This window comes from Phaenicophaeus curvirostris, chromosome 23 (assembly GCF_032191515.1).
Source record: "Phaenicophaeus curvirostris isolate KB17595 chromosome 23, BPBGC_Pcur_1.0, whole genome shotgun sequence".
NCBI classification, from domain to species: domain Eukaryota; kingdom Metazoa; phylum Chordata; class Aves; order Cuculiformes; family Cuculidae; genus Phaenicophaeus; species Phaenicophaeus curvirostris.
In genome coordinates this window covers 2,431,215-2,446,358 of record NC_091414.1, presented here as the reverse complement: position 1 = coordinate 2,446,358, position 15,144 = coordinate 2,431,215, and the positions used below count along the sequence as shown (strand labels likewise).

The 15,144-nt window shown below is 48.5% G+C and overlaps 1 protein-coding gene across 1 annotated transcript in view; it reads left to right on the top strand.

Moving 5' to 3' along the window:
* Positions 1-14,916, top strand: part of GRIK3 (glutamate ionotropic receptor kainate type subunit 3) — a 120,858-nt gene extending 105,942 nt beyond the window's left edge. Inside the window, exons 12-16 of the mRNA XM_069875340.1 lie at positions 874-992; positions 4,123-4,340; positions 11,946-12,168; positions 12,406-12,656; positions 14,161-14,916. Of these exons, the coding sequence (XP_069731441.1) occupies positions 874-992; positions 4,123-4,340; positions 11,946-12,168; positions 12,406-12,656; positions 14,161-14,355 (1,006 nt within the window). The 3' untranslated portion in view covers positions 14,356-14,916. The remainder of the gene's footprint in view (positions 1-873; positions 993-4,122; positions 4,341-11,945; positions 12,169-12,405; positions 12,657-14,160) is intronic.
* The last annotated feature ends 228 nt before the right edge of the window (positions 14,917-15,144 follow it).

The window sequence follows — 15,144 nt, the reverse complement described above, 5'->3', positions numbered from 1 at the left end:
TTGTGGAATGTTCCCAGATGTGGAGGTCCAAGGGGAGCCCCACACAGAGCAAAGTTGAGGGTAACTGTTTGCCTGGAGGAGAGTTTTGTGCTGAGGGGCAGCCAGGAAAGAGCTGTGGCTCCTTTCTCCCACTGTCATCCCCACATCCAACTGTCTGAAACGATGCACCGAGACATCTCCTCGGGTGGCATCGCATCTGGCAGAGAATTACAGGGAGAAGAACCTCCTAATACAAAATGTGGGCTGGGCTTGGAGAAAGGACTGTTGTGAAGCTACAGGGATTTCAGAAGGAAGCGGAGATGATAATTAATGCCTGGTTCAAAAGCAATTATACCAATTATGTTTTTAATTTAATCTCTGCAAAATTCGGGACTCTTAGAAAATGTAAATAAACGGCTCTAAAAATATTAATGTCTCTCCTGTTGAGCATCCTCCTCAGATCCTGGCTAAAAGAGCTACATTCACAGCCTATCAGCCCCAGGCAGGATTTGCAGAGAGATGATCATAGAAAATATCCTCAGTTTTGCCCAAGAACTACAGGTCTGCCCTTGGAAATATGGTCCCACGTGGAATATATGTTGTCCTACCTCCTGCAATGAGACCAAAGGCTTTGGGGAAGCAACCTGAGACACCTCAGAAGGACCTGGCTTCCCAAATTTCCTCACTGTCTGCAATGCAGGACATGGGGCTAATAGTCGCGCTGGTCACATCTGAAAATCCTGGCTGAATCCATCTTTTCCTGCCACACAACCAAAAGGGATGGCAGATCCTGCACAGCAGCATGAGATATATGAAGGCTCATTTTTTTCCCCATTGTTTTAGGGTCTTGCCCTGCCACATCCCAACTAATGAGCTTTCCATGTGTCCCTATAGGTTCAGCCCATATGAATGGTATGATGCTCATCCCTGCAACCCAGGATCAGACATCGTGGAGAACAACTTCACCCTATTCAACAGCTTCTGGTTTGGGATGGGAGCACTGATGCAGCAAGGTACGGCATTGCCTCCTCACCCACACGTACTCCCACAGGTTCTCCAGCACAGGCTTTTGCTGTGGCTTTTTAAATGTAAAATGCATTTTGTTTGTGACAGGAACAAGGTAAAAGATTTGCATGGGCACAGAAGTGCTCATCGGGCACCGGCTCCTGGCTCAGAGGTGGTGAGGGAGAGGGGAGGCAGTTCTCCTCCGGCACCTCGTGGGATCTGCTGTGCTGGGAAGCGTTCAGCGTCTGCTGCTCCCAATGGAGACTGTACGGCCCCACAGCACCCAAGGGAGCTGCTCCCGAGGGAGCTGCTTGGTTCTCCTGCTGGAGATGTGCCACACAGCCTGCAGTGCCCAAGGGAGCTGCTCCCTGGGGAGCTGCCTGCTGATCTCAACCGAGATGTACCATATGGCCCTATAGCGCCTACAGGAGCTGCTGCCTAGGGAACTGCCGCCTAGGGAACTGCCTCTGCTCCCAAAGGAGATATTCCATACAGCCCCACAGCGCCTAAGGGATTCATTCCCCAAGGAGCTGCCTCTGCTCCTGATGGAGATGGACCATACAGCCCCGCAGAACCTAGAGGAGCTGCTCCCCAGGCACTTGCTTCTGCTTCAGATGGGCCATACAGCCCCACAGAACCTAGAGGAGCTGCTCCCCAGGCAGCTGCTTCTGCTCCTGATGGAGATGGACCATGCAGTCCCACAGCACCCAAAGGAGCTGCTCCCTGGAGTGGTCCACGCATGGCAGGCAGCCCCTGGCTGGGGCCAGGGCCAGCAAAGGGCTAATGAGACAACCACTTCATCAGGGGAACCGGCTGAGAGCTGCAGTTGAGGAGCTCTTGGCGACTGCGTTTGTTGTTATTCACTCACTTTGAACTTCATCTCCATGCAGGCACCCACTGCACGGGGGGATGGAGAGATGGAGGGGCCATGTGCCAGGGCTGAGCCCTGCCTGCGACGCCCCAGGAACCCAGCCAGGGATTTTATGCCAGGAAAGCCATCTGATCCATTCTGTGCCTGAGCAGGCCAGAGCTTTTCCGTCTTTTTTTTAGGACCTTCCTCTATTTATGCTTTCCACCTTCTGCTGGTCAAAGCCCCTGTCCCAGCCACTCACCAGGCACAGACCCATCGCTTGTCCCGCAAGGCAGAGCCCCGCGAGCTGCAGCTGGCTGCTGGCACACACGTGCCACTGCGTTACAATAATTACCATTAATGAAGCGTGCACGCTCTGGCAGGTGTCAGAAGGAGCAGCTCCAAGTGTGCCATCTGGAAGCACGCAGCCAGATGATGGAGCGGTGGCGTGTTCACACGTGTCCTGCTGCTGGTGTGCACAGGGGAGCACCCACCCAGCACGCCCCGAGGATGAACGCTGCTTCTGACTCCCTCAGCTTTTAACTCACCGAACCCAGCAGCATCGCACAGATTTTGTGTATTCTTACTCTGTTATTTCCAACAATTCTGTTTAATTTCAGGATCCCTGTCCTGGCTCGCTCTGTTTTAGCTCAACTTTTCCAGAAGACAAGGCATCTTGCCCTCTGGTTTCTCTCCATTTGCATCCTCATCTGGTCATTCTGCACATTGTGAAATGGCCTGAAAACTCCTTTAGCACAGGGCAAAGCCTCCTGGGGCAAAGGGGATGGAGAGGAGCTCCTCCTGGCTGCTCTGCCTGGCAGCCACTGTGTGTGAGACTGAACAGTTTCAGTGTTACTGGTATAAAATACAACAGTGACGGGGGCTTAGAAACGGGCTATGGATAGGATTACATTCCTATACACGGATGGAACAGAGCAAATGGAATATAGAGAGAGCGAATGAATAGAGTAAATCTGCTAAGGAGACAACAGAGGGGCAGCTTGTGAGCAGCCCTGAATAAGGAATGAAATTCAGCTGTGATCTAATTGCAGAAAATCCAGGAATAGTAAGAAGTGGAAAATGTCAAACATTTGTCACACTTTAATTTAGCGTGTATCTGTGGTTATACCCAGAGAGCAAAAGAGCCACATCATCGGCTTAGTGGCATGCATGGGGCTACTGCTCCGTGCTCCTCCTGCTGCCACCGCTGCAGCGTGTGATAGAGATTCCTCTCAGCTCTTGGCTGCCCTGATGGACACTGACAGTTCCCAGCAAGAGGGTTTAGCAGGATGAATCATTCTCTTATCAGATGCTGATAAATGAAAAGAGCTGCATTCTTTTTAACTCTATTCCGCATCTAAGAAGAAAAATATATCAAAGCTGGACTGATGTCACGCCGTCCGATGCATCAAAGGGCAAGAGTTGGAATGGGAAAGAAGCAGGATCTTGAGAAGATCCGAAGCAGCCCTCGATAACCAAGACTCCTCTGCTTCCTGGAGCCTTCTTGCTGCACTCAGATAGGGGAAAAGTTACGCTCCATGCTATGCTTTGATGCCACACTGCTTAAAAATGCTTTGTAAACCCCGATCTTTGTTGCAGATACCAGGCTGGATATATCCTCTGAACACAGCTGTTTGAAACCCAAAGCTCGTTCCTGGCTTTAAAAAGTGTCTTGGGCGATTACAAAAATAGCACAACCCATTTAGTCCTTCATGTCTGCTCAATAAAAGCCATTGCAGACCTGTTACACCTTTTATGCCTTAATGTCTCCTGCTTCCCTACTTCTAACTGGTATTCAAAGTACTGGACCCTGATAGTTCCTCTCTCTTGCTGTTTGATTTTTTTTAAACCTTGTGTATTTGAACACACTCCCTCGAGTGAGTCCTTTGAAAAGGAAAAGCCGTATAAAAGCAAAGCACATTTTAAATGGCAGAACAAAACACTCATAAAAGTTCATAAATGGCTTGCTATTTAAATCTCATCAAAGCAGCCCAGTTAATTACTCCAGTTTGTATGTTTCCTGTAAATTGTGCACTGTACCCAAGGTCAGCGATAAAGGGAGAGGGGGGGATCTGCAAATGCTACAAAAAAACCCACTGATTTTCTTGCACGCAAGATGTCTGGAGAATTTACCTCAAATCCAGTTGGCATTAATTGCGTAGCTGTTATAGTTTTGACAGTGAAACCTAATCCTTTATGTGTATATAATGGATGGGTGGAGGTATAAAGGTCCTTTTCTCTCTCTCTGTTTCCTACCTCTCCTTCTTCTTCCCCCTCTCCCACCCCAGGCTCTGAGCTGATGCCCAAAGCACTGTCTACGCGGATCATTGGTGGCATATGGTGGTTCTTCACCCTAATTATCATCTCGTCCTACACGGCCAACCTTGCTGCCTTCCTGACAGTGGAGAGGATGGAATCTCCCATCGACTCAGCAGACGACTTGGCAAAGCAGACAAAAATAGAGTACGGAGCAGTGAAGGATGGAGCTACTATGACCTTCTTCAAGGTGAGACCAAGCAAAGGCTTTCTGTCATCCAGAAGGCAGAGATGTGATGTTCTAAGGCCAACAAGCATGAGCAGAAACAACCAAAGACAAAAAGCCTCCATGCCACCACTGCTTCTCCTTATAAACAGGTTGTTTCGGTCTCACATCCCTGTCAAGACACTGATAGTTTAGTTTACCTAGAGTCACATCATGGCTAAATTCCCCCTCTTCCCATTTCTAACTGAAGTCACAACTACAAAATTATATTGATTTTATGGCTTTGGAGACTGTACCCAATATTGGCTCACTCTATAATGAAGCATATATTTGGCACAACAGGACAGATGTATCTTGTACCACTTAAGGGAGGGCAGGGATAGGAGGAGGGGGAATAGTTTTCAGATGAAAGAGGGAAGATTGAGATGAGATCTTGGGCAGAAATGTTTTGCTGTGAGGGTGGGGAGGCTCTGGCCCAGGTTGCCCAGAGCAGGGGTGGCTGCCCCATCCCTGGAGGGGTTCAAGACCAGGTTGGATGGGGCTTGGAGCCCCTGATCCAGTGGGAGGTGTCCCTGAACCAAACCATTCTATGATTGTATCATTTTATATTAAAGGTCCACAGAAAAATCTTACATTCCCTAAACTATCGTCCTTATTGCCACATCTCACGCACTGCAAGTCCTCCTTCGTCTCTGCTAGAACAGCTACCCGGAGCCCTCAAGGCTTCAGGGAGAGAAAAGAGAACAAATGAAACCTAAAACTGGACAGATGTTGCAAAGTGCCCTCCCTGATCAGTATTTTTTACAGCTGAAATACCTTTCTTGCCCTTCAGGTATTCACATTAATGTAGTCAACTTCTATTAACCTCTGAAACCCAGTGCAAGGTAACACTGCATCAGAACCAAATTACTTTACTTTCTTCTCTTTAAAGCATAATTAATTTCAGAAGTTAGCCCGTGCTGCAGGAGAGGGTGCTGAGAGCATTCATATTGCACTGATGCCTCAACAACGGAAAGAAACTGAACGACTTTAAAAGACCTTTAAAACCACAGCTGGCTTGTAAAAACACCCTTAAAAAATAGAGTGAGAGAACAAAGGAATAGAAACGAGGGGTGATTAATCTAAGGAATGATCACCTTGGCTTGGAGAAGAATTTCAATTCAACCATGAACTCAAAAAGCCATCTTTCAGGGAAAGGTTTGGAGATACCTATGTGGATGCTGCAGGGAGCACCAGTCAGAGCTCTGGGCGCAGATATCGATGCTCAATCTGGGTGCTTTGTCAGCAAGGCAACAGGCAGGTCCCAGCCTTCCCACACCTCCAATGTTCCTTCCCCCTCCACCCACCCTAATAAATGGAAATATATGGGTCAAAGAGAGGCAAACATAGTTCATGCTTTAAAAACCAGGCTGTGCCTGGACTACCGCAATAATTTGAATAGGCACGGTGTAGAAACAGCTAGACTAGGTCGTCAGCAGTTTAATTGCCAAGACTCATTAAAGGAAGACAATGTGCTGAATTTTAATAACAAGAAACAGCAGCGTTCTCCTGCAGCCGTTCTCTGCTAGGACGTGGTTAAGGAGCCCCTATCCTTTCCAAATCTCCATAGAGCAAGCCAGACTGATAAAGAACCATGGAGGCTTTGGTTTGGTTTGATCTTTCCTTAATTCTGGGAAATGAAAAGGTTGCACAGACTAGCTGGGTAGTTTGCTTTCTGCAGCAGAGCTGGTGCCTGCAGTTTTGCCTTTGGCATTGTCCAATGCATTGTATTGTCTTTCAAAAGCGATATAAACCCCAAGCAGCCATCAGGAAAAGATAGACTTTTACTGTTGTGTTTTAACTACTCTTTCCAATAAGAGTTTTATATGGGAATAAAAGGAAACTGTCTTTTTTAAACATCATCGAGGACACAGTATATTTATTGTTTCATATCATTATCCATCGGACCATTCTTCAGGCTTCTAACGGGCGCTTGGCAGGGTTTATTGATGCAGTGTATTTTCCTTTTTTATTATTATTGTTGTTTGGCGATGAATTCTCAGGGATGTCTCTTCTGACAAGTGTTTTGATTACTGGAGCAGTGAGAGTGCGTGTGTGGGATGCTATGTTCACTTGCCTTTTGTGTACAGAGAAATACGGGAGAGCCAGAACTTCTCCCAGCCCTCACTGAGCTCTTTGTCAAACGACTGGGCAAATTCAGTGGTTGTTTTGGTGTGGATCCACCTTCACGGGGACATTGGTCAAGCAGCACAAAGACCTCAAGGTCCTGCACCCCTCTGAACAGTAGAGGTGAAGCGCACAAGGCTTCACATCATCTCCCTCCGCTCTGCTAAAAAGGAGGTTACCAGGAAAGAGAGAGTGACTGCTGCTCTTGAAAAGCTCCTGGAGCTCTGGAGGTCAAGCACTCTAGCAGTCTGCTGTACAGGCTCTTGCTGCTGGGACAAAAGGCTGATGGCAGCATCCTGACTGACATCCCCCGTCGTCGTACCTATTTTGTGGATTGTCCAGCAGGATTTGGCTCAAATTGCAGCCTCACTTTTTAGAATGCTTTGGGTTGGAAAGGACCTTTACAGCCCAACCCTCCTGCAGCTTTAACCAGATCAGGTTGCTCAGAGCCCCATCCAACCTGACCCTGAACACCTCCAGGGATAGGGCCCCCACTGCCTCCTTGGGCAGCCTCTACCAGTGCCTCACCACCCACGTTGTAAAACATTTCTTCCTTATATCCAGCCTAAATCTCCTCTCCCTTAGTTTAAAACTGTTGTTCCTTGTCCTGTCACAACAGGTGTTGCTAAAAAGCCCCTCCCCAGCTTTCCTAGAGCCCCTTCCAGTACTGGAAGCTGCTCTGAGGTCTCTCTGGAGCCTTCAGCCTCCAGCTCTCTCAGCCTGTCCTTGTAGGTGAGGTGCTCCAGCCCTCAGATCATTCCCAAAACAGTTCCCCTCACAACAGGATTGCACTCCTCCACTTCTCCATGCTGAAGAAGCCACAAAGCTCATACACACTGACCCCCAGCTATGGCTTGGGCTCTGCAGCCCCCTCATCTGTGACTGGTGGCTATAGCCATCCACATATTTTGCTGGACCTCACCCAGGTCTGCAGCCCTCCCGTCCCAGGAGCTGCGCTTAAAGAGCAATAAGAAGGAAAATTATTCCCTGCAACAGTTCCCAAAGCACTAACCCATAGTCAGGCTTACCAAGGGTTCATGCAGAGCTCACTGAAGTCACTGCAGAAGGTCCCCGTTGAACCAAGCCAAAGCAGAGCTCTAGGGCAGACCCACAGCGAGCCAGCTTGCTCCCATCAAAGCTTTTGCCTGTGCAGCTGAACGAATCAGTTCCAGCAGAAGAAAGAGTTTTACCAACCACATTTGCAGATTTTGAGTTCATGAAAAGAACTTTTGAGAAGCTATTTATTCCCTAGCAATGCAGATTGAGTTACAGGAATAAATACAGATCAATTAATTTAGGGACAGCATCTAGCGTTCATTAAGAAATCGTGCCAGAAATCCTTCATATTTTGCAAAGATGCTGCCTCTCTCTGAACAAATGCTGGGCTTAATGTGCAATGTGGAATATGACTGCGAGTGTGTGTGTACGTATATATTCACTTGTACAGAAATGTTAAATCCTCAAGAGTAAGTATCTTCAGTTGGTGAAAATCAATTTATTTTTTCACACAGGCTGGAATTGAAAATCTTAAGCCTGAAAGTTCCTTTCTTGGCAATTTCACTGATAAAAAAGCGTATACGCCTTGGCAAGATGCCTTGTAGTGGCGCCTCTAAACTATTCCATTAATTTATTTGGGTGACTGCTCTTGAAGCATTGGTTATTAAAGGCAGCTTCTGAGCTGTGACTCTAAAGAATGAATTTAGAGGCGTTCTTAGTGTCATTGCAATCGCTGCATTCAGAGGGGCTGGTACTCAGCTTTTCATACATGCATCTCATTTAGCGCTAACGCAGGGTTCGATTAAGATGCAAAGGACAGCAGACCGGATTCTGGTGTTATTTAACCCAATCAAAACAAAGAAAAACTCCTCACGTGTGAATTGGTGGGAGAGGTGTAAGCAGGAGAGAGCCACGAACCCCCCAGAGCGAACCACAGCCACGGTGATCAGGAGTGTTAAGCTACCGCCTCTGTTTATTAGCAATAATCTCCATCATTTCAAATGTTTAAGAGTTCACGACTCTGGAATTGCTCTGCCAGGAAGAAGCCAGTGTCAGGCCATTTATCTTAATGCTTCAGAGCAACCAAGCAGTTCCTCTTCATCTACCTTGGGCAGCAAAGCAAAGCTGCCATCGAGTGGGACCAGGGACCCGACACAGGTTGCAGGGGCACAGCAGGGTCCCTCTGTTTACCACCAACTCAGATTTCTTCTATCCAACCCATAAAAGCAAATGATGATTTCATAGAGAAGAAATTTGCACCCAGCCACAGCAAATACCAGTTCAAACCAGTAACCGACCCCGGTATGGGTGTTGTAAGGTAAATTACTGAAGCTGTAAAATTAGAGATCCAGCAAAACAAACACAATAGATGCTCATTCTTTACTGACTGCTAAATTACTACTAAGAAATAATTGAGCCTAATGAGGATGGTTTTGCTTCTTGGAATGATACATCCTCAGGTAACATCATCCAAATTCCCATAGATAAGGGACCTTGCAGTATTTAAAGGAGCAACAGGACAGACCGGGAGGGGCTCTTGGTCAGTGAGGGCAGGGATGGGACAAGGGGGAATGTTTTTCAGCTGAAAGAGGGGAGATTGAGTTGAGATTTTAGGAAGAAATGTTTTGCTGTGAGAATGGGGAGGCCCTGGCCCAGGTTGCCCAGAGCAGTGGTGGCTGCCCCATCCCTGGAGGGGTCCAAGGCCAGGTTGGATGGGGCTTGGAGCCCCTGATCCAGTGGGAGGTGTCCCTGCCCATGGCAGGGGTGGGACTGGATGATCTTTCAGGTCCCTTCCAAACCAAACCATTCCATGATTCTAGGAGTCTATGATTGTCTTTGCAGTACTGCTGATTTATTCTGAGAGAGCAGAGGGAGGAAGGAACGACTTTCCCCCTAACAGGAGAAACTGTGCAGAGGTTGAATGAGGCGTGAGCTGGGGCACTGTACGCTCCTCACCACGGTCACTCCTGCAATTTTTGATCGATGACTGCTCTCACAATGACTGACAATTGCTTCTAAATTGGACTTTCAACAAATAGCCAGGTCTATCAAACTGCTGGTCTGTGCTGAGAATTACAGGTAGGGAATTTTCACTCGGAAAAAGGAGAGTTCTTATCTTCTGTTAGCTAAGTTAAAGAAACTAATAGAAAATAAATCCCCTGTGAGGAGGTGGCAGGTTTTAGATTTCAGGGAGAGCTTGAGGTTGCCTTGGCTAGAGAGGGGTGTCGAGCTGCCCTGCCGGCACCAAGGACTTGGTCTGCCCTCCCCAGAGAAGCTGCCACAGTCTTAAACTTTGGGGGAGGCGAGGCCATTTCAAACAGAATCACAGACTCATTAAGGCTGGAAAAGAACTCTAAGCTCATCCAGTCCAACTATCAGCCCAGCACCACCATGCCCGCTAAACCATGTCCTGCAGTGCCACACGTACACGTTTTTTGAACCCAGCCAGGGATGGAGACTCCCCGGCTGCCCTGGGCAGCGTCTGACAGTGCTTCACCACTCTCTCAGTAAAGAATTGAATTTTTTCCTAATATTCAATCTAAAAAGCAATGTTGTGTTGCAGGAAGACTGTGGGGCTCAGCCCTGGTTGCTGGTTCTTGGCCTCAGGCACCAGCAGCCAGCGCTCACCCAAGGGTTCTCCAGCACAGAGGGGGCACAGACAGAGCTCAGCCTGCTGGGCTCCTCCTGCCATTTCAAAACACAATTAAGTCCTCTCAGCTGGTCAGAAGCAGTGATTTAAGAAGAGAAGAGAAAAACTGGTTTTTCTCTTCCTGAGAGCCCTGTCTCATGTAATTTAAGTTGCCTGAAGAGCTACAATGCTTCATGCAAGTCCTATTAGCTTCACTAAATGCAGCCTATTGATTTTTTGCCAGTTTATTTTGCTCTATGCTTTAAACTGGGACAACACTGATGTTGTTTAAGAGCTCTGTGTCAACACCCAAGGAGCATTAAGTGCAGGAAGAGAAGGAGAGAAAAGGAGAGCCAGTGAACCCAGAGGCCTCTGATGTGAACTATATAAATGTTAAACAAGTCGTTATCAGTGAGCCAAGTATGCTATTCATTTCAATTACCCATTGTAATGCACAGATATTTAATAATCCTTTTGAAGGCTACATTTCTTGCTGCACTTTGAGGTATGCTAGATGCCACAAATCTATCTTACGGGCACTGGCCCAGATTTTCAAGTGAGGGAGATTATCCTGCCTCTTAAATGAAGTTTGCTCTGGCACATCCACTGTTCATCAGGTGGCTTAGAGCAAGCACGTGCTATAACTGAGAAGATCAAGGACTTTTTTTCTTAGCTAGTTTAGCTTTATTTATAGTGTTTTTTATCAGAAGAACCTATGTTAGCACTTCTGGGGTGGTACTGAGGGGGAGTTGTGATAACAGCAGTTGGGCTGGGCTGGGCTCCATCTCCTGTTTTCTTTGAAATTGAGATAAACAAGAGCTAAACCAGAGAGCAAAGCTTTGGCCACAGCGACTCCTCATCCAGCAGCAGGTGAGCAGCCACCCTTATTGGAGGCAAAGCACAAAGACTTCTCAGCCTCTCCAACCTATCAGGCAGCTTCAGGCTCTTGCTAGGCAGTGTTGTGGAGGAGGAGAAGGGTTTGGCTGACTAAGCTGCCTCTTATAAAATAAGAGACCTAGGAAAAAACAAGAAATTGGGCAGAAAAAAAAGAGCGGTACATAAAGGAGCAGCACGAACATAAGCCTCATATCCAAGTGCTTCTGCAGAGCTCGATGGGATGTACAGAGCTGGTGCAATGAGAGCTGCTTCCCTCCATGGGAATTTCAAGAGCAAGCTGACGTGCCTTTCCTGAGGAGTCTTTCTAGACTAAAGGAGTTTTGTCTTTTGTGACAACCTACATAAAGCCAATTCAGAAGGTGGTTGAAGATTATAGAATCATAGAATAATTTGAGTTGGAAGAGACCTTAAAGATCATCCAGTTTCAATCCCCTGCCATGTGCAGGGATACCTCCTACTGGATCAGGCTGCCCAAGGTCCATCCAACTTGGCCTTGACCCTCTCCAGGGATGGAGCAGCCACAACTTCGCTGGGCAACCTGTTCCAGGGCCTAACCCCTCTCATGGTGAAGAAATTCCTCCTTATGTCTAGTCTAAATCTGCCCCTCTCCAGTTTATACCCATTGCCCCAAGATCCACCTACAAGGATGGGGTCTCTGGAGCAACCTCTTTCTGCTGAGTGTCTGCACAATGTGTTCAGGAACCTTTGTCTTCTGTTACGGCAATGTGAAGCCAGACAGTGTCAGGCAGTGAAAACAGAGATATTTAAGACAATTTCATTTGTTTATAGCCTGTAAATCATATCTCTGAGCACCTCCTCTAACCATCCTTTTAACACCTCCAGGTTCTCTGACTGGTATTACCATTCACTGTAAAGACATGAGGTTTCAGCAAATTAAAGACTAATTCTCATTTTGGGGTGGGGGGGTATCATTTTTCTAGAAATCCAAAATTTCCACATTTGAAAAAATGTGGGCTTTCATGAGCAGCAAACCCACAGCGCTAGTTAAGAACAACGAGGAAGGAATCCAGCGCACCCTCACAGCCGATTACGCCCTGCTGATGGAGTCGACCACCATCGAATACATCACCCAGAGGAACTGCAACCTGACTCAGATCGGGGGCCTCATCGATTCCAAAGGCTACGGGATTGGGACTCCCATGGGTAAGTGACAGTGGAGGCGTTTCTGTAAGCAGCCCTGGAGAGGAGATAGTTATCACAAACGCAACAGAAGGGATGAAGACAGTCCACTCCCAACAGTTAATTTCCAAATATCAAGGCTTATGCTGTCTGCCTGTCGAAGAGCGGTCTGAACAGCCACGCTTAGCACAGACACATCCTCCACTTTGTGTGATTCTTGTCCTACTTTCCCTCTGTGTGTAATGGTGTTTCCCTTCCCAGGGTCACCGTACAGGGACAAGATCACCATTGCCATCCTCCAGCTCCAAGAGGAGGACAAGCTCCACGTAATGAAGGAGAAGTGGTGGCGAGGGAACGGCTGCCCTGAGGATGAGAATAAGGAGGCCAGTGCTCTGGGCATCCAAAACATCGGTGGGATTTTTATCGTTTTGGCAGCAGGCTTGGTGCTCTCCGTCTTCGTGGCCATGGTGGAGTTCATCTACAAGCTGCGCAAAACAGCGGAGCGTGAGCAGGTAATGATTTCCTCAGCCTCATGGCACCACCACTTGCCCTGCCGTTGAGGATTCTGCATGCTGACCCCAGACACAGACAGGGAGATGCTCAGAGGGATTCAGCCTCTCTGGAGGTGTTCAAGGCCAGGTTGGATGGGGCTTAGAGCAACCACATCCAGTGGGAGGTGACCCTGCCCATGACAGGGGTTGGAACTGGATGGGCTTTGAAGTCCCTTCCAACCCAAACCATTCTATGGTTCTAAGTCCCCTAGTCTTCTCCCCACTCTTGTTCAAATACCTTCAATGAACTGGTCAGGGTCCACCAGGACACCTCGTGCCATGTTATCAGCTTTTCACAACAGTTATACAAACAGCCCATCCCACCAGCAGTGCCTGCTTAGTGCTCATGAAACAAGAAGATTTTTATGGTTTTCCCTCTTCCTGGCATGTCATGCTGCTGTAAGTGGAAAGTGCATTTGTGTGCACGAGCAGAAATGAAAGCCAGCCGCCCATGCGAAGGACTAAAGAGATGAAGGAAAACTACCCACTAGCAAGCCCAGCAAGATTAGACAGCCCTCTGTTTCCCAGCACATAAACCTACCCGACCCCCAGCAGGGATCACACAAAGCACCAGCTCTCCAGCAGCCGCCCACAGCTCTGCCTTTTTGCAGGATTTAGTGAGCCAAGCACACAATTCACACCAAAGGAGAGAGGGGTCAACCAGATGCCCAGGCAGCAGTCGAGTCCCACTAAGCACAGCTGATGCCTTAAATGCAGCCTAAAGCTCATGCTTGCCCTGCGCAAGCCTAGTTTCAGCATCCTCCTGCTCACCAAGCGGAACATGCTTGTCAGTTGACAGCAACTGATCATGAGCCAGCAGTGGCCCAGGTGGCCAAGAAGGCCAATGGCATCTTGGCTTGGATCAGAAACGGTGCGACCAGCAGATCCAGGGAGGTTCTTCTCCCTCTGGACTCAGCACTGGTGAGACCGCACCTTGAATCTTGTGTTCGGTTCTGGGCCCCTCACCACAAGAAGGATGTTGAGGCTCTGGAGCGAGTCCAGAGAAGAGCAACAAAGCCAGTGAGGGGGCTGGAGAACAAGAGGAGCGGCTGAAAGAGCTGGGGGTGTTTAGCCTGGAGAAGAGGAGGCTGAGGGGAGACCTCATTGCTCTCTCCAACTCCCTGAAAGGAGGTTGTGGAGAGGAGGGAGCTGGGCTCTTCTCCCAAGGAACAGGGGACAGGACAGGAGGGAATGGCCTCAAGCTCCACCAGGGGAGGTTTAGGCTGAATGTTAGGAAGAAGTTTTTCACAGAAAGGGTCATTGAGCAGTGGCAGAGGCTGCCCAGGGAGGGGGTTGAGTCCCCTTCCCTGGAGGGGTTTAAGGGACGGGTGGACAAGGTGCTGAGGGACATGGTTTAGTGATTGACGGGAATGGTTGGACTCAATGATCCAATGGGTCTTTCCCAACCTCGTGATTCTATGATTTTGCCAGGACTAACAATGCTTTTTGTCCCTGCTCTCCCCAGCGCTCCTTCTGCAGTGCCATGGCCGATGAGATCCGGCTGTCGCTCACCTGCCAGCGACGGGTCAAGCACAAGCCCCAGCCCCCTGTCATGGTGAAGACGGACGCCGTGATCAACATGCACACGTTCAACGACCGACGGCTGCCAGGGAAGGACAACATGACCTGCAACACTGGATTGACACCCGTGTTCCCCTAGGGAACCGGAACAGGAGGGTGGGAGGGAAGGAATAGCAGCAGACAAGGCTGGATGCGCTCTTAACTAGGGAAGAAAGGATTAAAAAAACCAAGAAAAAACAGAAAAAATAAGCCTGGTTTGGTTCATTTCAAGAACAAAGCCTTTCCAACACAGCTGCATTGATCATCGCCATAGAAGCAAGAACTTCAAAGCACAGACTGCAACGTGGGGTTTGGGGCTTTTCTGGGGTTTTTGGTTCTTTTTCGTTGTTTTCTTTTTCTTTAAATGCTTAGATCCTACAGGCCTCATGGAGCCCAAACTCACTACCATCCAGGAGTCTGATGTTTACATACTGAAAACACAAGAAGGTGAAACAGAATTGAGCCAAACCAACCCTCAGAGGGTAAGGAGGAGCCCCCCAAGCGAGGCTTCTGTAGCATGGCAATAAAAAGAAACACTTTGTTGGGTGCAGCGTGAGCAGCCGTCTGTGCAAGCATCTATTCACCCCGACACACACAGCACATTTAGGATACGTTGTCCAAAAAGGGAAAGGTATCTGTGATGCATCACGATGGTCAAGGGTGGCCCCTTACCTCACGGCTGTGCTGGCCGTGGCCACCCACCCACAGCTGGAGGTGTGGTGGGAGAAGCCAACATACATCAGGAGGTCCAAGACAGCTGACTGTGAGAGGTTGAGTAAATCTGAACGGAGCCGAACTTCTGGTCAGGGATGGGACAGCGCAGCGTGCATGGGAACTACTGCCATCTCCGAATGACACAACCCACACACCCCACACCAAGCTCCAGCCC